The sequence below is a fragment of the Diabrotica undecimpunctata genome, chromosome 3 (genome assembly GCF_040954645.1).
Source record: "Diabrotica undecimpunctata isolate CICGRU chromosome 3, icDiaUnde3, whole genome shotgun sequence".
Lineage (NCBI taxonomy): Eukaryota > Metazoa > Arthropoda > Insecta > Coleoptera > Chrysomelidae > Diabrotica > Diabrotica undecimpunctata.
Genome location: NC_092805.1, coordinates 84,695,005 through 84,719,114, shown reverse-complemented (window position 1 = coordinate 84,719,114; position 24,110 = coordinate 84,695,005). Strand labels below are relative to the sequence as shown.

The 24,110-nt window shown below is 32.9% G+C and overlaps 1 protein-coding gene across 2 annotated transcripts in view; it reads right to left on the bottom strand.

The window, feature by feature from the left end:
* Positions 1–20,554, bottom strand: part of LOC140436983 (alpha-tocopherol transfer protein-like) — a 52,504-nt gene extending 31,950 nt beyond the window's left edge. The window contains exons 1-3 of one of the 2 annotated variants that reach the window (XM_072526190.1): positions 20,492–20,554; positions 11,374–11,665; positions 1,622–1,805 (exon numbers count right to left, since the gene is read on the bottom strand). In XM_072526190.1, coding sequence (XP_072382291.1) covers positions 1,622–1,805; positions 11,374–11,657 — 468 coding nt within the window. In that variant the 5' untranslated portion in view covers positions 11,658–11,665; positions 20,492–20,554. Of the gene's footprint in view, positions 1–1,621; positions 1,806–11,373; positions 11,666–20,384 lie in introns of both variants that reach the window. The other variant, XM_072526189.1, reaches the window with a different exon arrangement.
* Between the last annotated feature and the right edge of the window lie 3,556 nt (positions 20,555–24,110).

Below are 24,110 nucleotides of genomic sequence, written 5' to 3'. Positions count from 1 at the left end.
AATTAAATGTTTTACATTTCAAACGATCCCACGTCACGGGAAATGCCTTCAAGAAGATAGTTTTGGATGCAGTTTATAGCAAAGGTTTGGTTCTTTTGAAAAACGTACTAGTTTTATTGAAAAAGAAAAGTTTTAAACGTTTTAGATTGTTTGTTATGTGAAAGTTTAAATCCAGCACTTTTTAAGTATATTTCAAAACTCAAAACTAAAATTCTATGCTAAAGGTTTTAATGGCTAGGCTCTAGTAATCGAAACTTTATAGTGGCCAGTCAATAAAAGAAATATATTGTATTGATCTAATGAAAATCATAAAAAATGTCTAAAACCGCGCCACGTTTATTTATTTACCATCTTTATAAAATCTAATTTTACTTTCGGAAAAATACAAAAATTGCATATGAAAGCCAAACTCTTTACCTTTAAAACCCATTTTGATTTTTGTCGATAGGACACTTGGATCAAAAGATATTGAATTTTTACCGTTGAGTTGATGCACATTTTATTAAACATTAATTTTGCGCTCATAAATGACAATCAAAATCGACGGTCATTTCAAGCGTTGTTTTTGAGAGAATGGTTCATTCTATACAAAAAGTGAGAATTAACATTTTTGTTTAAAATTATCTCAGCTACATTTTTGGTAATTCTTGGATTCTTGGTAAATCGATTTTTTTAGGGGAAACCCGGGGCTAAAAGTGGTAAACTTTTTTGCATCTTTTTTGGGATCCCAAAATTAATATTTTCGGCAAAATTTAGCTTGTTCGTATGATTTTTAGAGGTTAAGTGGAATTTTCGTCTCTGAAGATTGTAGTAATATTAGTTGAACTAGTCAAAAATTATATTCATTGTAGCCCTAGAATACCTTGTGAGAAATACAAACATTAACTTAAGGGAGACAATAATAAACAACATGGTATGAATCATGGCATATGCAGATGGTGTAAATACCATAGATCATACACACCGACAAATTCTGGAGTCATTCTCCTGTATAGAAAGATCCGCCACCAAGGCGAAACTCAGGTGAGAAGCCATCCAAATTTCAAGCGTCTCATAATTTAATATCTGGGACTTCTAATAGAGAGAAAACAACACAAAGACGGAAATGAAGCGAAAAATCTATCCAGCTTACAATGGACTTCTGAAATCAGACATATTTACCAGAAAAATTTAATGCCAGGTCTATACCACCCTGATCAGACCAATTTCCACATATGGTTCAGAAACTTAACAAAATTGGATAAATCGCAGCTGGTAATACTTAAAGAAAGATCCTTCTACAAATATATGGTAGTGTATGCGAAAGTGATATTTGGCGGAGACGATGCAATTTAGAATTGTATTAAGTTCACGGAGAGCCTAATGTGGTAAAGTTGATTAGGTTTAGAGGACTGAGATAGATAAGTTAAGTAGAGCGCATGTAACCCTGTGAACCAGCAAGAATTGTAGAAAAGCGCTCCAAATGGTGGCCAAAAATATGATATATGGACAAGCATAGGAGTTTCTTAAAGAAAAAAAGCTAGAAACAGGAATGAATTGAGATTAATTGAATAGCCAACTCAAACTCGACTGTGGAACCAACGGTGATAAAATAAATTTTAAATTAAAATGGAATACTTACTCCTTTGACATCTATAATAAAAATTAATCCACTTGGTGGGTTAGTGTATAGATGACCCTCGAGTGCTGCGAAAAGAGATTTTATCTGCGGCTCTATACAAAAATTATAATAAGTTGTATCTTTTAAAACGCCCAGTCCAACCATGTAGTTATCTTTCGTTCTTTTGGGAAATACCACTATATGACTAAAATGAAATCAAAATTAGATTTTGTTACAACACTTTTTGTGATATTATTTTACTTATTTTAAAAACAATCTAGAAATTTAAATAAAAAAGAAACTCTTTTGAGATATGCCAGAAAAAGATTTAATCATCATCATCAGCTTGTTACAGCCTTTAAAGGGTCTCGAACTTCTCAAACTTCCTGCACCATTCTGCTATGTCCCTTGCTTTTTTTAGATGACAAAGATCTTAATAAACTATAATTTTGTCAAAAAGGATCTAAAATTAGTTGGACTTTAAAAAATAAGAATCTTCACGATCAATTTGGTACGTTCTCCAATAAACCAATAATAAAAATGTTACTAGTATAAGAAAAAAATATTCAATCAATATATATATATTTGGGATATTTTCTCTTGGTCGTCTACCTCTTGGTCGTCTATCAGCGTTAAAAGGTATTAAGGACAACAAAACACCTGGAGAAGATAGCATTGCCAGTGAAATGATAAAACTAGGAGACGTACATGCAAGACGCGGGGCGAACATAGACACGGACACGGACCATTACCTACTATAATCTAAACAAAGAGCTAGAATCTCCAATGCAAAGAAAGAAAAAGGAGTTAAAGAGGAAAGGTTTAAAGTAGAAGCGTTGAAGAACCCTGAGATAGCTAAGAGATTCGAGGAAAGTCTCGAAAGCAAGCTGGAAAGCTGCACGGATATTATAGTTGAAGATATTAACAACTATTGGAGGCAGTGTAGAGCCATATTGGAGGAAGTGAAAAACGTAAAAAAGTAAGGTCAGACTGGTACGATGAGGGATGCGCACAAGCAACGCAAAGAAAAAATCAGGCATATAAAAGACTCCAAGGGCGAAGAACGAAACAAACAGAGGAAGAGTATAGGGAGCTGAGACGAGAAGAAAAACGAATCCTAAAAAAAAGAAGAAAGAGCATATAGAGAGCCAACTAAAAGAACTAGAGAACTATAAGGCACAAGCAGAAACGCGAAAGTTCTACAAGAGGATTAACCAGAACAGGAAAGAATTCATACCAAGATTATCAATCGTTAGACATAGAACAGGGGAGATCATTGGTGATCAGGACCAGATACTAGAAAGGTGGACAGAAAACTTCGAGGAAAGGCTAAATATAAGAGATGAGACAGGGCTCTACGAATCAGAAATCCAACTCGAGGACATTGTCGACGAAAGAGAGAAAGATAACATCCCAACAGAGGTAGAAGTCATCCAAGCTATACAAAAATTGAAAGAAAACAAAGCTCCTGGGGCAAATGCATTCATTCCTTCAGAACTTTTAAAGCATGGCAAAAAAAATCTGACATACTGTATATATAGAGTGGTAGAGCTGATATGGAAGCAAATAAAGTTGCCAGAAGACTGGAATCTAGGTATAATTGTACCTATCTACAAAAAATGAGATCAAACAATATGTGACAACTACAGAGGAATAACCCTCCTAAACTTAGCATACAAAATATTGGCATATATTCTTTACGACCGACTATCGGGATATTGTGAAGACATAATAGGCAAATATTAGTGTGGGTTTCGCAAAGAAAGATCAACGACCGATCAAATATTTCTTCTAAGGCAAGCTCTGGAAAAAACATATGAGTATGGCATTAATACTCATCACCTGTTTGTTGATTTTAGATGTGCCTATGATAGTTGAAAGAAACGCACTGTACAAGGCCATGATAGAATTCAGCATACCAGTACACTTAGTAAAATTGGTGTAAGTGACCCTCTCAAGAGTCGAGTGTAAAGTTAAAGTGCAGAACGGAGTTTCCAGAAAGTTTCAGTCTCAGATAGAACTTAGACAAGGAGACAGCCTATCATGCCTTCTGTTTAATATTGCACTAGAGAAAGCGATAAGAGAATCTGGAATAACAACCAGAGGAACTATTATTAATCGCAGTGTACAATTACTAGCGTACGTCGATGACATCGACATTATTGCAAGAAGAAAGGCGGACGTGGTGGAATCATTCAAGGCGCTTAAATCAGCAACAAACAGAATGGGACTAGAGGTTAACACTAGTAAGACGAAGTATATGAAAGTATCAAATTATATACAAGCAGCACAACCTGAAGATCTAACGATCGGAACATATACTTTCGAAGGAGTAAGTGAGTTTATATACCTAGGCTCACAAATTAATCAGAATAATGCAGTAACTGCAAAAATTAACAGACGGATATATCTGGCAAATAAAGTCTATTATGGATTAAAAATTTTTTTAACAACAAGCCTAGTTACAACAAGAATGAAACTAATGATATACAGAACTCTTGATGAAGAACGTTTAAGATCTAGGTATAATTGTACCTATCTACAAAAACAAATACCTGTCTACAACAGGTAAAATCCTCCGGCATATATATGGAGGAGTACAGGAGGACGGATTATGGCGTAGATGCTATAATTTCGAACTTTACGGCCTGTATGACAAACCTGATATTAAAAGGTCCAATAAAATAAACCGGCTGTGGTGGTTAGGTCACATAGAGGGAATGAATGAGATGGAGCCGCCAAAATATATTTATAACCAAAGAATAGATAGAGTGAGAAGGAGAGGCAGACCCAGAGCACGATTTAAGAATGAGATGAGGGAAGACTTGAGAATGTTGGGAGTACGAAATTGGAAAGCCAAGGCGAACAATAGGAGAGAATGGAGACTTATCCTTGAGCAGGCCAATTGATGATAATGATGAGGAGGCGAATCCACCATAACAGCTTTAAAAACTCTTTATAATGCCTGCCCCTTTGAAGGAATTACACCAAAAAAATGGAATAGTGGCATTATATTATTGCATACAAAAAGGAGTTGTAATAGAAATTGAAAACTATAAACCTATCATAATCACTAATAGACTGGGGTCTAAGCTAGATTTTCACCAAACACTAGAGATAGCCGGATCTAGGAGTGGATTTGGAACGAATGACCACCTATAAGTAATAAAATCCTTGATAGAGAAAGCTGTAGAATACAACAGGCCATTGATAATAATATTTGTAGACTTTAAGAAAGCATTTCACTCAGTTCAACTATCTCCATGTCAAAAGCTCTTACGGACTACATTACTGATCATAGGTACACAACTCTACTTCGGAATATATATAAAAGCACAACAGCTGCAATGAAAATGTACTATGACGACACAAATACATTTCCCTTGGAGAAGGGTATTAGGTAAGGAGACTCTATCTCGCCTAAACTATTCATCGCTTTGTAGCGGGCATAGTCATCTTTCAGAGCTCATGTACTCGAGTTGGCCTTAAAATTAACTGTTCCAAAATACAATACATGACCAACCTTGTACTGGCAAATAGGAAAAAAACTGGTGTTATGGACGCAGTTAAAATAATTAAAACTCTGAAATGGAACTGGGAGGTCTATGTTCAGCAGTAAACTTAAAACGGCTAATGATGATGATGATGAATGCTTAGTAATTGTTTCGATTTTAAACTAAAGAATTGTTCCCAAAATACAAATTAAACAAATTATTTTATTTACCTTCAATATTATATTTAAGTAAAATATCACAAGAAAATATTTATTTCAAAATAAGGACTAGACAATAAATATCAGTCAAATTTTTTTTATAACAAAGCAATTCTTTTGCATCAAATTGTTGAATATTCATCTTAAAACTACGTTACTCAGTTACTTCTCAGTATCTTCTTAAAACTCAGTTACTTCTGCTGTATCTTATTTTGTCTTTTGTGTCATGTTTCCTATATATTCATACTATTCATGGCAATTTTATACATATTGTGACACTGCTAAAGAAGAAAAATACCAAATACTGCACCGAATACACCACAATTAGTATCATAAGCCACCTTTTGAAAATATTTTTGAAAGTTATGCTCGTATTTACAGAATTCGATTTCAGGAAACTTTGTATAAAAAATACCAATCGTTCTACTTAACACTATAGTTGTACAAAATGTATGATACGCAAATAGCATTATTTTTCTATAGCAAACAAACTGAAAGACTGCAAGAAATTTTAAAATTCGTTGTAGACAATAATAGGTAGGGCAGGTTAAATATCGAAAATCAAAGTGGTACATACTTAATGCAAGCTGGGATAACACATAAGAGACAAGATTCTGAAGAGAAAAAGCTCAAGGAGATGTTATTAAAACGAAGACCGTACTATATAGCAGAAATGTAAAGTTACCATTAAGGCCCAGATCAATATTTTCAGATACCATATCTTTAGTACGCTCATATATCGATGTCTAAAAGTCTAAAATATATAGACCAAATTCTAAACACTTTTGTAATTAATATATAGTGGGAATAAAAATTTCTCAGTATTAGTTATTTTTCTTTCGCTGCCTATCTGTCTCGGATATTTACAATCATCATGGCCACTTGTACATTGTTCACCGCTACTCGAGGTTCAGGGCCAGATAGGGTCAGTTCTATCTGAACACGAAGCCCATTTAACTGAAGTATCACAGGGGTTTGTATTATTAGCCCTTATGTATAGCATATATACAGTAAACGTTCCAAGAACATCCGGAATATTACTCAGCCGGTATGGAGATGATACTACACTCGCGGAAAAACACAGGAACCTGGATATAGCTGTAAGAAATCTACAGACGGCACTGGTTACAATAAAAGAATGGAGTATCCAATGGAAAATAGCAATAAATCCAGAGAATATTAAAGTGGTTATCTTCAAAAATAGAAGGAGAAACAAAAGAATAGCTATAGCTAAGAGTGCAAGCTCAGACCCATCGAATAGCAAAACGAAGCTAAACACCTAAGACTTATAATGGACCAAGGACTAATAATCACACCGCATGTTAACGCGAAAGTTTAGAAAACAGCAACGGCCAGAGGCAAAACAAAAAGACGTATACGAACAAGAAACAAAAAGCTATTGAAACAAAAATAAGACTGATAAGATAAGACACCACCTGCTACAGCAGAGATGAAAACTGTTTAGAAAAATTGATAGTAAGGCACTATGGAACAGAGCTAGCAGTACAGATATACGTAGATGCAAGGTGGAGAACATCAAAGACTGGGTAAGAAATAGAAAAGTAGAATGCAACGATCATATAAGCACATTGTAAAACAGACAGTCATATCTAAATAAAAAGAATAAAAATAAAAATATGCTACCAATAATTACATATGCATCTCTCGCATGAGGACACATAACTCATAGTAACAAAAATAAGATACAAGCAGCTCACAACAACTGCCTTAGAGTCTTAGAGAAGCAGCAAATGTGTCTAGATACGTCGTTGAACGTTTCCTGTTTAGAGACCTAAAGCAAATGGATGAAAGAAAAAGCCAGAAAAAAATTAGCAGAGCTAGAAGATCACCCAGACCGGATCCTGCGAGAGATATTAAGGTGTGATGTGTACCATAGATGGAAGGACAGCAGACCCAAAAAGCAAATATCAGAAAACATATAATAAAGCCTAGACAATCATAGCTCGCACATCTTCTGCATCGCAGTGCATTTACTAATGTTGATTTTATAGACAGCCCTCAAACAATATCTACAAACCACAAAACGGTTTCGGCAACCAAAAAAATTAATAAAACATTAACAAAAGACACAAGCCACAAAAAACACTAACAAAACCCAAAAAACGGGTAAGAGGGGCCCACACTCTCGAGCGCCGAGTCGCCAAACTATGCCTAGTCCGGAGCGGGGATTCGGTGGCATAGCAACCAATACAGTTCAATGATAAGTCACTAGACTAGACACATATCCTGCATAGTTCGGGATAGGTTATCATGCGGTAGTCCTTATACCCAGGACACCACATGACAAGCATTCGGCTGATTAAAAGCCTCTATAGCGTATCAGTATGCTATCGGGGGTGAAAGATGGTCTGGAGCATTGGGGCGAGGTGAGTGGTTCCTGATTACCAAGATAAGTCCCCTCGCTCCAATGAATTGTAGCACCCGCATGTAATTATTAGGGGCGTGCAAGTCTCACAGGCTGAGTGTAATACTATTGTTTGCTTGCTTGCAGCGTTACTCGGAACAGTCCAGTAGTTGTAATAGAAAACTATGTGCGTAAATTTTTAAGCCAGGAATCAGTCTACGTTCGTGACTTTTTCCTTGCAAGATTAGCTGTAACAGTTCATGGCGTTCGTTATTTCGCATAATATGTTACAACTACTCAAATTTCCGTCCCTTTATAATATTTAATATTTCAGGTTGTGTATTCATTTCTACGAAGTACTTCCCAATTCGAAATATGGTCCACACAAGATATTCTCAAAATACGACTATAAGAGTACGAGAAATATATGGCGTCGAAGTAACCGTATTTTGCTATTGAGGTTAAAGTCTTTACTGTTAAATAATTTATGCATCCGTATGAAGGCATTTCTGGCTTTTTCAATTCTACATCTTATTTCCGTCGAGTGTTTCCATTTATCATCGACATTGCTTCTCATATAAGTATATGATTTTATTGTTTCTATTCGTTTCCGGTTTATTTCTGACTGAATATGGACTGGCTATTAAGATTCAGTCCATAACTTTTACTCACTTCTGTAATTTTATTGACTATATGTTGTAAGCCTTCTATATTATTAACAAATATTATGAAATCATGTGCGTAGCTGATTTTATTTAATCATTTCAGTTTACTCAAATACCTTCATATGTCTCATGTAGTGACTCCGCGAAGATTTGCTCAGAGTATATATTAAATCATAATGATGACAAAATATACCCTTGTCGCACTCCTCGTTCAATCTTCATAGGTTTCTGACAATTTCCCATCTACATTTATTACCACTGATTTATTCCAATACATCCAATAATAACTCGAAGCTCTGAATCTGGTACGTATACTCTTAATAATTTGTACTAATTTTACATGTTTGACGTCGTTAAAAGCCTTTTTTAATCTATAAATCATGCATGTATGTCTGTATTGACATCTCTGCAGCGTTGGAACAATAATTAAATAGCGAAATCCTTTGTACCTAGTGCTTCCCTAAAAGCAAACTGCGATCAACTCAGTTGTATTTCTATTAGTTTATATAGTTTCCTGTGCATGATTATCAATAATACCTTAAGGCGATGGCTCATAAGACTAATTGTTCGGTAGTCCTCACATTTTTTTGCGTTTAGCTTTTTATAGAAATCTATATTACTAAGCTAATATTTTTGTATACCTGGACGTCGAGAGTAGTACAGGTATCTGCATGGTCTTATAGAGATGTTCATTTAGACCCAGTTTTTTATGTAGGAAGTTCTTCTCAATAACTTTGAAATTGTCTCCGTATTTAAATTTCCAGATCTCTGTGCTTAACGATCTTTCCGTTATTTTGTTAGGTATCTCCATATTAATAAGTGCTTGTATCGTTAATTTATTAACTAATATGTGATCTGATCTGTTACGTGTCACTGTTTGATCTATTAACACAGTGCGATAACAGTATAGCTTGTAGTAGTTGTAATTCTCAAGCATACTTTCCGGAACGTATTGATAATATGGGAGATGGATGGTTTAGAGAAGTTCCAGTTTGTTAGCTATCTATTAATGGATGATCTTTCCCACTAAATTATGCCGCTCCTTATACTTATTTGCAGCAAATGCCTGGCAGCCCCCGGTTAGATGTTGGATGATTTCTTGAACTTGGCATTCATATCGGCATTTGCTATTTTGAACCCGAGGGTCTTTTACGATATATTTTTGGTAATTTTTGGTTGAAATAATCATGGTATAACCAGGAGCGTAATTTTCGTCCTGGTTTTCTGGTCCCCTCAGTTGTCTCAGTAGTTTCCGAAAACAATTTTTTAAATTAGCAATGTGTATTTTTAATTACTCACCTATATCCATAAGTCCTCTTCCTCCAAAATATCGCGGTAATGTTGTTTTTTCTACTGCGCTACGAGGATGGCGTTTTTGTTGCTTTATGAGGCGTGTTTGTATCTTTCGATGAAGATTTTGTATATCTGTTGTAATCTATTTTACAATACCAAATGAATAGCTAAGCGCGAAACATGCGTCATTTTACTGTGAAGATGTAAACGAAACTTCTGTTTTATACTTCGTGTCAAAGATAACTTGATTTTTATTTGATTATGGTCAATATAATTTCACAGATAGCCTCTATGTTTTGACCATTTTCATATCAAATCCTCTGGATTGAACCTTTCATCTGACAAATTTAGCATCTGATATAGGTGGTTTTGAGTAGAACCTATTAATTTCAAATCATCCAGATTTAGTCAACCGCCAACTTCAACCGAGATGTGCACCAAATTGTCATAGATCTCCAGGACACATATGATTCGATAAAAAGAAGTAGACTATGGCTAAGAATGCTAGAAATTAGCGAAGCTAACTCAAATATGAGTGACAGACTCATTTGCACGGATAAAGATAGGAAACAGAACATCGATGTCATTTAGTATAACATCAGAACTTAGACAAGTTCTGACCTTATTACCGTTGCTATTCAATTTAGCCTTAGAATATGCATAAGTAAAATATCGTCTGAACTGACAGGGGATTTGTGAATGACATGAAGATGACAACCACATAGAAAAAGAGGTCTCAGCAAGAATAGCTGCGGGAAATAGAGCATTATACTCCCTATCATAATTATGAAGATCTAAGCTGCTAAAAAGAAAAGCTAAATTAATACTGTACAAGACAATTATTTGCTTAGTTGTTACATATGGAAGTAAAACATTGACTCTGTAGTAACGGGAAATAAATACGCTACTAGTATTTTAAAGGAAGGTGTATGATAGTAAGGAATGATATTTGGACCCCAAAGAGATAAATTAACAGAATATTGGAGGAGGCGCCGCAATACTGAATTGGTGACTCTCTATGGTACTGATAATATCGTGGGCAGGTATGCCGGGTACCGCTGGGAAAAAAGATGGGCAGGTCATGTGGTAAGACCAGAGGAAGACAAAGTGCTATAGATGATATGTTTTTTGAGAGACCAGACGGTAGAAGATCACTAGGCCGTCCCGGAAAAAGATGGAAGGATGATGTTGAAACTGATTTATCTCGTATTGGGGTACAACGATGGGAAATGGAAGCGCAAGATTGTAAAAGATGGAGGGCTATAGTGGATGTACACCGAGTTGTAAAGCCAGTCAAGAAGAAGAATATTTAGTGGAGTTTAGTAGCTGTGATAGGGGGTTCATTGCTAGACAGAACCACAGTGTACTCAACAAGTCCCCTTGAAATATGCCTAGGTTGATTGGGCTATTTTCCGTTTCAATGTTTTCACCAGGTATTCGGAGGTGAATTGTAGTTTTCCAATATGTCAATATATGCTTTAAAAAGGTCACTATATGATCATCGCTTTTATATATTTTTAGTATATCTATAAGCCATTCATGCGGCACTGAGTCAACGATTTTTTGTGATCAATAATATTATAATATATAATATAATAATATTAGTATTATAATAATATTATTATTAATTAAAAAGTAAAATACCACAAAAACTTCAGAATAATAATAATAAACGCTGTATCTTATTCGAAATTGGATCTGTAAACAAACTTTCATGTTTAAAACATTATTGACTTACGATACTGTATGCGAGTACTTAACATCCTTATGATTAATATCCCTATTCGTGAACAATTCAGGTGAAGATGCCTTGATCTGGAAAAATGATTCAATAGTATGTTTGGTTTGTTCTAAATCATTATTACAAGCCAGCAGAAATAAAACTATTTGTTCGTCCGATACTGGAGGTATTTTTGTATTAAAGGACAGCCATTTCCTTATTTCTTCCACATTTGATTTGGTAGTTCTACCTTCTCTTATCAGATCTTCGGCTTTAAAATCATGCTGAGGTATTAGTGACATGCTTTAATCTGCAACAATCAATTAAATAACTGTAATACAAAACAATAGTATCATTAAACTAGTATTGAACTTTGGTTTTGAAAAAAAATAACGCATTCTGATTAACTTTTGCGTGTCCAATGAAAGCCCTCAATTAGCGACAATTTAGCTATATCCTCCAATTTTGTTAGTGTGTAAAAGTATATTGAGGGAATAGCATGATAAGGAAATTATTTATTATTATCTAGTATTTAACAGCTACGTTTTTAAAAGAGACTAAGTTAAAATATCGCTTTTAAAGTTCCAGTATTAGACCTTAATCTTTATTAGACCCTTTATCTTAACCTATAGAAATGACGAAGAAGGGAAGATCTAACAATTAGAGAGCATGATAACCAATACGACAGTGCTACCACCAGTTAATGCGGTAGTTTTAGATCCTATAGTGAAAGAAAAATCACCGAAAGATGAAACAACGCATCATATGAGATTCAAATTGCTATAACCGTTTGATGTGAGGTCTTCTTGGTCCATATACCTTAGACAATTTGAAGCTATTGCGGCAGCCAGCAATTTTTTTATTGACATAGACGTTAGTCACTTAGCCAGTTGCATTAGAAGATACATAAGAAAACATACGGGGTCACTTGATCCTCGTCTAGGAGCCCATCAAGACATTTTTAGTTGACAAACAATACTGGACTACGAATAAGGTGTTATAACATTTAGGATAAACGAAGGATGCACATCTAAACTTCCAGAGATCATAAAAAGATTTATGCTCTCATACAAATCTTGTAGAACCGTGCATGCAGCCACTTATTGAAATTATTGGACCGAATAAGAAAAGGCTGGAGAGGTAGAGGAAAACTGAGGAGAAGATGGAAGGACTAGTTGGCAGGAGACTTGAGTGAGAAAGGTTTCGGTGAAGAATGGATGTTATCCGCTTACTTGCTTACTACCTATATATGCGTAACAATACCCCGTACTAGTGATAAAATTCTGATAACCAGTCTTGATGGTTACTGTTGAGAGGAAAGTTTAAGGATGGTCGAAGATATGGACAATGCCGAGTTCGTAACAGCAAAAGCTTTGGTGTGAATGTTCGAGATCTCATTCCTGTAACAGTTATGAATTCAAAGGAAGCTGCTATTAAGTTGAGTAGAAGAATTTTGATCGGACAGTGTGTTCCTGTGGCTTCGATTTGTTCTATAAATACTAAAGAGAAGTCCTCGAAATCGAAGTATGCAAAGAAGGTTGTTGAGTTTTTACTGAATGTTTTTGCTATTGATATGAAGGACAAGGACAAAATATGTAATATATAAAATTAATACAGGAGAAGCTCAGCCAGTCAGATAACAATCTAGACGACTTCCATTTGTAAAAAGAGATGAAGCCGAAGAGGTCATTAAAGATATTAACAGACTAGTTTTAGTACACAAGAAAGATGGTTAAACCCATTTTTAAATTGGCTACCGCCAGCTCAATGTCGCAACTAAAAAAGATAAGTTATCTTTTAATCAGAATAGACGATACATTGGATACTCTCTCCGGTTCCCGTTAGTTTTCCATACTTGATCTAAAAAGTGGATATTGACAAGAAGACTTGGAGCCACCTGATCAGAAGAAAACCGCATTCTCGATAGGATCAGAGTTTTGGCAGTTCGCTGTTATGCCTTTGGAAACAATAATGAAGGCAGTTTTAAGAATTCTAAGATGGAAAAACATCCCTAGTTTGTTTGGATGAAGTTAAGTTTGAATAAATGTCACATATGTTGACGAGAAATGAAATACTTGGGACATATTGTATCGAGTAATGGTGTAACAGCTGATCCTAAAAAATTGCAGCAATTAAGGATTGTCTGGTACCAAAACATAAATACAAAATTAAGAGTTTTTTTGGGTCTATATACATATTACTGACGTTTTGTCAAACGATTTCTCAACATCTCCAAGCCCTTAACGCAGTTAATAGAGGAAGGTAAAGAATATACATGGAGTAAAGAGTGTCAAAAAGCTTTTGAGCAACTAGAAATGGCTGTGATTAGTGCACCTATGCTACCCGAGATAGACAGAAAAACATTTGATTGTTTTGGATACCGATGCCATCAACAGTGCAATAAAAACTGTTCTCTTTCAAATTCAGGACGGACACGAAAAAGTCATCGCTTACTTTAACAAAGTCTTGTGGAAACCATAAAGAACCTATTGCGTTATCAGGAGAGAATTGCTAGGCGTAGTGAAGGCTTGCGAGCATTTCCAAAAATACTCATTTGGCAGAAAGTTTCTTCTTCGAACGGCTCACGTTGCTCTAAAATGGCTCCTACCATTACCTAATCCAGAGTGCTAGATGGCAAGATGATTAAAACGATTACAAGAATATGATTACGAAATCGAATACAAGGCTGGAAGAATTCACTTAAATGCTAATGCCTTTTCGAGACAGCCATGCAGTGCAAATTGTTATTACTGTCTTAGAGTAACGACTATGCCCGAATAAAAACTTTTGGTATATAAACGGAGCACTCTTATGAGTGAGTTAGTTGACAAGATCATATCGTGCTTTAGGTCTATGAATAAATAGTTTTAAATAAATTAGAACCGCCCGTTTTATTTAAATAGGGTATATTATAAATAAAACACTTTAAATAATGCTTGGAAGATAGAACATAAAAACATACAAAAAACCACACGGCCATAAGACCTTCAAATGATGACGAAGAATATAATAAATGAGATAAACCAAGAAAGTACAAAATATGTCATTAAAAACGAAAGAAAAGAAAATCACTAGAGAACTGACTATGTATACATATGCTCACTTTGAGAGACAACGAAGAAGGGAAAGACTTAAACTATTCCAGACAATTACTTGATGATCTACAGTGGTGCGGCAAAAGAAACCAGTGTTCAGAAAGAAATCGCCCTTTTAATACATATAAAATGTATGGGCCAAATAAAGAAATGTAAATATATCTGAATCACAGAGATGTATACACAAGAGTAAGCGTCTACAAACGCCTCTAGACTACGATAAAGATGAAATACGTAATAATAATACTTCCCCTCACAAAGAATAATACCTAATTTTAAAAGTACTAGAAGATAAAGATCTATGATATACTATATTTTGTCGAACAAAGAGTTACACCTTTATAAAAACTTAGATGTGAGTAGTGTTGCCCAAATGCAAGAACAAGACGAGACTTAGACAGTCTTGGTCTTGCGCCAATACACCTGGTCTTGGTCTTGGTCTTGGTATTGCACTCCCGGTCTTGGTCCTGGTCTTACAGCAAGAGTCTTGCAAGTCTTGCAGTTACCCATTGGCCTATTGCTATTTATTAAACGTTACTTTATATCTTAGAACAACGTAACAGAGTAAGTACATTTTAAGCTTGAATTAACATAGCCATAATAAAGACTAACCAAATTAATAAATGTCTAAACAACTAACACCGGATGGGGTTTGAAGCCACGATCTAAGCGATCTGTGCCTATGCTCTAACTAACTCAGGTATCTACCAGGCCCCACGGAAGTCAATCTGTTTCTTAATAAATGTTTGCATTTACTAAGCTTACATGTGCTAAAACATGGTTAAAACGAAAAAAAAAAAAAAAACAAATTAATGACATAAGCATGCCTGTATTTTAAAGAACATTATCTGCCTAGAAAGGGATTGATGGTCATGATGGGCAAAAAATCCACATACATGTATAAAGGGCACAGATTTTTTAGGTGATAAGATAACAAACTATAATCCATTTATTAAAGCAAAATAAATGTTTTTACCAATCTTATCTCTAGTTTTATATCAAAAACTAACTTGAAAAAATAAAGAATAGTTAAAAAAGCAATGGTAATCAAAAGAAGTTATTTTAAATTAAGATCCTACTTAATAAATACATTAATTTACCAAAATAAAGTAGTAGGTACATAATATATGTAATTGGTAATAAGGTCATAAGTATATTTTTTTACATGTCTCCTTTTTCTAGCGGTTATTAAAAAGCTTGTGATATCTCTAACCAATTTTGGTTTTTCAGGAAGACATATTTGTAAATCCTTTTTGTGAAAAGATATTATATGCTTCCTTAAATCTGACGTATTTCTGTTGATCCTTCTCATTTCAACCTTTCTATGTAGGCACAATTGACACAAAGCAATTTGGGATGCATGAATTATTTCGAAAAACTCATCAAATTTGCTTTTAGATCTTTTAGATCTATAACTCCAACGCTTACTACTCCGACTAGAACTATTTGAATCTTTGTCCCTCATGTCAAATTGTAAACTTGTCACTCCGGGAACAACAAGGATTAGATGAAAAACAATTATTACATCAGACTCAAAGAAAAGCTCAATTGGGAATGATGTTAAGTGATGTCGAAAAAGTAACTACTATACTACTAGTTACTTTATGTTTTACTATCCAATACTCAAGTATCTAATAACAAACTGAGAATTATATATCGTTACTTCGGTATTTTGTTTGCACGGTAGGCGACATTATCTGTTATTAATTGGTCTCGTTAAATTTGAATATTAGCCGTGCTCTTTCAGCAAATTTTGTTTAATCGAATGATCTCATCGCACAGTCAAAAGAAACAATTTATAGTATTAGACCGATAAAATTTTTTTATTTAGATTCCTCCTGACTAAATTATAATGGGAAAAAATTGAATTATTAAGTGGGTGTCCGTAACAATTATATTTTTTATTAGCTAGGGTGACATATTTTAAAAAATATAAATACGATATTACTGTAGGCGTCGCAATGCAAGAAGATTATTTTTATGACTAGAGGGCGGCTATTCTCAAAATCTGGAAAATTTCAGAGCGAAGAAGTTGTCCGCTGGGACAGAATTTTAATTACGACTTCTGAGCACGTGTCAAATGTGTTTTTTAATGAATATTTTGATTCGGTATGTATGTTTATGGTATTGTTTGTAATGCGCATAAGTCCAGTTTTTCAAATTTTTGCAAGACGCAAGAGTCTCGCAGGCTTAGTCTTGTCCTTGCTTAAATCTTGCATGGTCAGTCTTGGTCTTGCTAAAATTAGGCAGTCTTGGTCTTGGTCTTGGTCTTGCAAAAATGCAAGAACAAGACCAAGACCAAGACCGATTTTGGGCAACACTAGATGTGAGGTCATTCACAACGGCGGATATAGGAAGTGATTATAAGTTTATATCGTACAAAATCAGCATGAAAACGAACATATACGTATAATATAAATACAGAACATACCACAAAGATAAAAGACGAAAGCCTGCAGGACGATTGCAAAAATAGCACCATTGAGCACTCACGTTTTCTGCGTTGTTTCGATGTTAAGAAGAGCATATGTTTCTCTCCTGGTTGCTTTATAGTTTGATTTAATATGAATGAAGTATTTCTAATACGTCGAATTAGGGCATCCCGAGTGCCGATGTTTACTTTGTATACTTCAATATTCGTAACAGTCTCAAAAGAAGGTGTACCGATGCCTTGAAAATATTGTTAATATAATGTTAATATAATGTTATATAATATGTTAATATAAAATGTTAATATAATGTTAATGTTATAATGTTACTTCACCAGACGAACAATATATGCAAGAGGTCTATTGTGCTGATAATATAAAAATTTAAATTCTGATATTGTAAGAATGTCTGAAAGTTGTTTGAGTCCTAGAAATTCATTTCGTGAAAAGTATCCCACTGATGTGAGATTTTTTATAACCACACCTGCCATCTTGAGTGAATGTTTCGTTATTAATAAAAATTATGTGATCATATACACTATTTCACAAATTTTGCAAATTTCGCAATTTAACTCTTCTTTTCTTTGATTTCTTTGATATGGAAACCGTTGATGATATTCTTCAACAATTTCCATTAAAAAAATATAAAGAATAGATTTATATTACGATTTGAATAAAAATATGTTGCATTTTATAACACGTTTGTTCATACAAACTGACAAAAAGAAAACGTTAAATCACGTTGACACTACAGTAGTAGCACGTAGTGCAGTAAACAAATTATTAAAATAAATTTGTATATTGAACCATCAATGCGGCTGCGGCAGCACTGCGATAAGAAGTAGTAAATAACTACTATATATGGGGAAGTTAACTGCGTTTTTGTAAACTACTACAATATTTTTTATTCCATTTTAGGTATTACCACGAAAACAAATAAAAATTACGGTCATTTATTACAACAACGCAAAATTTTATAATCAAATTTAATATATGCGATTAAGACATAAAAGTTGATTTCATGTTAAATTAGTAAATTTTGTGATTATCGCTATAAATCAAAAACAAATAGAGTGCCCGTCGGCAAAAAAAAATTGTGATAGTCATAAGAGATGATAAGAGTCTGGCACGATTTACCTCGGCGACGTTTGTTTCTCGGGTGTCTTCCCTAATTTTCCTAAAAATTTTAATCCGTCAGATAGGAAAATGGAAAACAAGTTTCATCAGACAATATATAAAAATATTTTTGGTGCTGTTAATGAAAGTATATTTATCATTAGACAATTATATTTTTGCGTTCTTCTTATACTTGTTAAGCTACTTAATTAAAAGAATATATTATCTGACTACCGCAAAGATAAACTGCAGAATTTGCACGGCCAATAGATGCTATTTTGGGCTCAATCTCCTCCTTAAATCCACCGTTATATCGAGAAATACAAAAATTAAACTCTACATACGCCAAGTCCTAACCTATGGTTCAGAGACCTGGACTCTAACAAAAAGTAATGAAAACATGTTGGGATGTTTCGAAAGATAAGTACTAAGGCGAATATATGGAGCAGTGAATGATAATGGAGTGTGGAGAAGACGATACAACTTCGAACTTTATAGAATATACGAAGAACCAGATATCGTACAACATATTAAGATAGGACGTCTGAAGTGGATAGGGCATGTAATGCGGATGGAACAAAATAACCCAGCTAGAAAAACTTTCCTTGATAGACTCATTGGTCAGACAAGGAAGGCGATAGATAACGACGACTGGAGAGAAATTCTTGAGGAGGTTAAGATCCACGCAGAGTTCTTAAGCCAGAATGATGATGATGATTGTCCTACGGAACTTGTTTTATGATTTTCATATCTAACAGATTAAAATTTTCGGGAAAATTATAGGAAAAACGCCACAGAACCAAAAAAAGTGGAAGAGGAAATCGTGCCAGACTCTGCCTAATGAATCGATACTCAAAGTTTGGAGAGAGTATTTATAGTAAACTTTTTTGCCTATGGGCACTCTAACTAAAATGTAAATCCAATATCAGCATACAAGTTATTTTATTTATTTTTACACATAGTGGGTCGAAGAAAGGGACTGAAAGCGAAAGAAAGATAATTATAAGTAAATCATCTGTGAGGCAAAATACCTAATTGTTTTATATATAAGCAAAATTAAAAAAAAAAAAATGAAAAACATTTACATAAGAGCAAAACAAATCTAAAAGCAAAGCAAAAGAGTAAGACCCCAAGAAGAAAAAAAGCAATAAAACACACTTCCACAAAAAGGGAACGATCGTGAATAGAAACAGCATTTGTCTTCAAGCCAATTATCGAGAAACCATTAGAAAGGGCACTTTACGGAGAAGTCAATAAAGAAATGGTTTGAAAAAGAAAATAAAAGAAGAAACAAATTTTATAAGAAGATGTAAACATAGCAATCTTTATAAAGTTAAATAGCTTATCCGTAAAATAGTTTCGAAACACAATTCAGATTTCTGCCTTAATCTGAGCCTTCTAAAAATTGCAAGGTAAAGCAGACGTTGATAAAGATGTTAATAGAGACATGGGGAATCTAAAATTTGCATTCCACATGTCTCCTCAACTAAGCAGAAATCATTAGCGAATTGGTTTCTAGTACTTATACAGAGTAGATCCGAATAAAATGAAAAGACAGTCAAGATTTGATTTCACGTACAAAGCGTCTATGTATCTGTTTATACGTATTTTGCCCTAATAGGGGTCGTCAGAACAGCTATTAATAGGCGTTCTCAACGTGAAAAATAAATCTTTCCTGTCTTTCTTTAAGAAGCAACACTAAAATGGCTTCGAAATGGACGGAATAGCGACATCTCTTAACAAATCCCTAAAATATTTTCGAACCACAATTCAGATTTCTGCCTTAATCTGAGCCTCTAAAATTGCAAGACAAAGCAGACGTTGATAAAGATGTTAATAGAGACATAAGGAATCTAAAATTTGCATTCCACGCGTTGAGAACGCCTATGAATATCTGTTCTGACGAGCCCTATTAGGGCGAAATACGTATAAACAGATACATAGACGCTTTGTACGTGAAATCAAATCTTGACTGTCTTTTCATTTTAAATAGCTTAGATCGCTTACGTTACGTAGAAATAATATGTAGGAAGTAAAAGAATGCCACAATTATTACTGCACAAAACCAATACTGAACAGAAAATAGAAATACCACAACAAGTATGTACTAATAATGTCAAAAAGTAAACTTATAAAGTATAACGGTAGAAGATTAGAGGGATAATGCCCAGAATAGAAAAAAATAGAAAAAGTAACAAATAAATATAGGGAAGAGGTCTCAATGTAAAGGGGCGTAAAGATATAATAGAATATTTAATTTGCAATTTCCAATTTTGCAAATTATAAGATTGTATTTTGTTTTTAGAGTTATGTTTGTATTGTATAATTAAAAGTAAGTAAATTAATTAACACCTTACGATGTTATATCAAACGCTTCGTTAAGACTTACCTGGAGTTTTCCAAAATAATAACCTTTAATATTATGACCAAATTACTTCAAATGAAAAAATAAACTAATTGGTGTGTGGTGTACACAATTTTCCGAAAAACATTTACCTGATTAGAGAGTTGTTTACATACTGTTGTACGATTATAAATCTTCTACGTTCAATTAAAATAAAAAATTATTGTAAAGTTTATCGGAAAACATAGAAGTTTACTTAAGCATTTGATGGTGTCAAAGGTAAGGACGATATTTAATGGACAAGTCGAGTAACTGCATTATTTCATTATTCTATAAATTTTATAAAATTTTTGTTGAGTTATCTTTAACGAATTAATTTATACAGGGGTTTCAAAAATTGTATATAACAAAAGTTGCACATGCACATACCGAAATTCCCAAATTTATATTAACAGATATCATAGGTATGGTCATAATAGCCCAAGGAAATAAACTTTTTTCGTGATACTGACCGACCAGGCAAACGACAGTTATCTTGTATGGACCTCTACAACAAAAACCAATATAGGAAACATATTTCCAAAACTGATAAGTCAAATATGTAGTTTAAAAGTTATTTATTTGTTTATCCCAAATTAAATTTTTTTGGCTGGATATGTTTCTTGCAGTCGATTTTTTGGACTTAACTAGTTATTAACAAATTATTGTCAAAAAATGGTATATTGTTGATTTTTTTGTCTATCAGTTAAAAGTGAAGCATTTGAGAGTACTTATAAGTTATACAAAAACCTTCAGAATAGCGTTTTTTAAATGTTTTTATCTTTATTTGTTGCTTGAAAAGTTGCAAAATAAGTCAAAAATTTCGGTTTCTTAAAAATTTTAATAACTTTTTTAAAAATAAACTTATAACCTTCATACTACATGGAATATTCGGTCTTCTAGTGCTTAAAATATGATCAAAATTTCGAACCGATATGTCAATATTCAATTTGTTTATCCCAAATAAAATTTTTTTGCAAGAATGTAAGTCAGAAAATTATGTGGTTATAGTAATTCTACGGGCAGATTCTAAAAGAAGAAATTTTATTTTATTATTACCATTTAAAAATGATACAGAAAAACAATTTTACAAATTGCGAAATAATTTTGCAAAAACATATCAATTTTTGGCTTATAAACAATTAGAATAACTTTTTAACCATTGCCTGCAAGAAAATTATTTTTGCATATTTAGAAATCCTGCATTTTTTTACACTTTTAAAAGAAAAAAAAGTTGTCCTAGGTCAATTTGGGACGAAGTTAGTCTTTTTTTAATTGATAGCAGATTTGTTTATATTAATTCAGAGATAATTGAAAAAACATACTTTAAAATTTTATTGTGTAAGATTCAAAAAAGATTGCCTTTTAATAGAATCGTTTACAAAGCTTCGAAAAATGTGGTTCCCAAAATTGATTGGCTTTGAAACACGGGAGCAGTGGATGCGGAGGGGGAAGGAGCTGTTAACTGTACTTACGGTAAACTTATAAACAATGTGTTTCGAAGGTTAAAGTTTAGATGTTCATCAAGTCTACGTATATATATATATATATATATATATATATATATATATATATATATATATATATATATATATATATAAGGGTTTTTATCGCGGTTCTCAAAGAATTAGTTTGTAAGCACTTTTTGAAATTATCTTTATTGTATCTATTATGAAACACACATATATATATCTAACATAACCAATGTAAAATTTAAAATAAACTATCTTTAAAATGAAACTAATTCAATTATATAGACAATGTAAATTTTAAACAAACTATCTTTAAAATTGAAATTCTTATGACACTAATTGAATTATATTAACAAAATTTTGTACCTTCCTGTCACTGAATGCCTAAATGAACTGTTCTCCACTATATAGATTTTAATCACCACTCAATGTCTTCGTTCTCAGCCTCGGTTATCCTTGTTTTTGTGAAATTCCTTTTTCCAATTATCAGCTTCCACCAATTTAAAATATTTTTCTTCTCAATAGGATTTATATTTATTCTTCCTTTTAATATACCAATATCCAATCACCAAATATATTATATAATTTTAATTTTCAATTAATACTTTCTTCCATTATCCAATCACCATTTATACATAACATAATTTTTAATCTTCAATAATATTCTTCTAATATACTTTCCAATACTGTCAAATTTTAATACTAAATCATTGATTATTGCATACTTTATACTTTCTTCCTAATTCAGACTGACTAATCTTGAACTTACTGAACAATTGACTTCACTAACTGTAACTAACTGTAACTAACTGTGTCTGTCTTCTTAATAACTAATTGTCTAACTGCTTACTGACTGACTGACCCCGACTCACCGAGTATTTATACCTTTTCAATGTTCCAGAACCATCTGGCAAGAAATCATATTCGAATTGTTCTATATATGAATGTTCTCGAAAAAGTATATGTTAGATTATGTCCATTTCACAGACATAACCATTCGCGAAGGTTCTACCGTAAACAAAGGTTAAATTCTGTATTCTAGAGAATTCTTTACTTTTCTATCGAGAATTTTATTGACATTTAGGCTTTTCAGATCAGAATATAAACTTATATGTAATTTAAACAACTTAAATTAATAAATTACACTATTTAAAATCCGTAATTATATGTAAATTAAACATTTTAAATTAACAAAAATAACCCCACTTCTACATTCGCAACCATTACTTAAACGTCACTTTTAGAGTATTTTTGGTTGCCTATGCACATGGCGCACTTAAATATATTTACAATAATATAATTATTAAAAAAAAACTTTTTACACCTATTATATGCTAATTTCTTAAAAATGCCCTCACATAAATATATTTTATAGTATTTAACTTATTAAAATAACCAAATACTTTTTATATCTAATATTATCTGGTATATAACTTATAAATTAATTTTTTAAACACTATTTCTTTCTCTTTCCTCTTTCCTTGTTTAAGAAATCAAATTTAGTTGGGTTATGTTATTGCTGATGTTATTGTTTGTCCCAACTGTCACATGAAAGATTATTTGTATTTGTATTAAAGTTTTTTAACAATTGTTTCACATTTTAGACTATTATTGTTATTATTTACTTAAAACTTTAACATTAAAATGTATTAATATTATGTAATATTAATATTATGTAATATAACAAAAAGATAGATAAATTAGAACCCCTACACCACTGTATGATTATTGTGAAGTGTCATGAAATTTAAATTTGGCGCATTCGTATTTCCGAATATGTCCGCCATCAGAGGCCACTTTTTTGGCCTCCTTTTAATAACGATTAGATTCCCTCTTTTGTCTTTTTGCTCGATGATATATATATATATATATATATATATATATATATATATATATATATATATATATATATATATATATATATTATTGTGATATTTCAAGTCTTGGTGCGCCAAGCAATAATTAGCTAATTAATTTTTTTGATTAATTAAAATTATTTAAATGATATGATTATGACTCTATCACAATTTTTAATTCTTTTATCTCAGGGTTAAATTCGTGCTTCAATATCTATGCTATTACATGTGAAAGGTAAGGTCCAAAGAATACCGGAATATTAAAAACACATATGATCTAACACTATATATTGAAATAAAAATAATGAAATAATTCACACTCAAAAGTTTTCAATAAACAAATCTCATATAATGATTCTCAAAAATTTTGTTCTACATACGAGAACAATCAAATTAAATGGTAC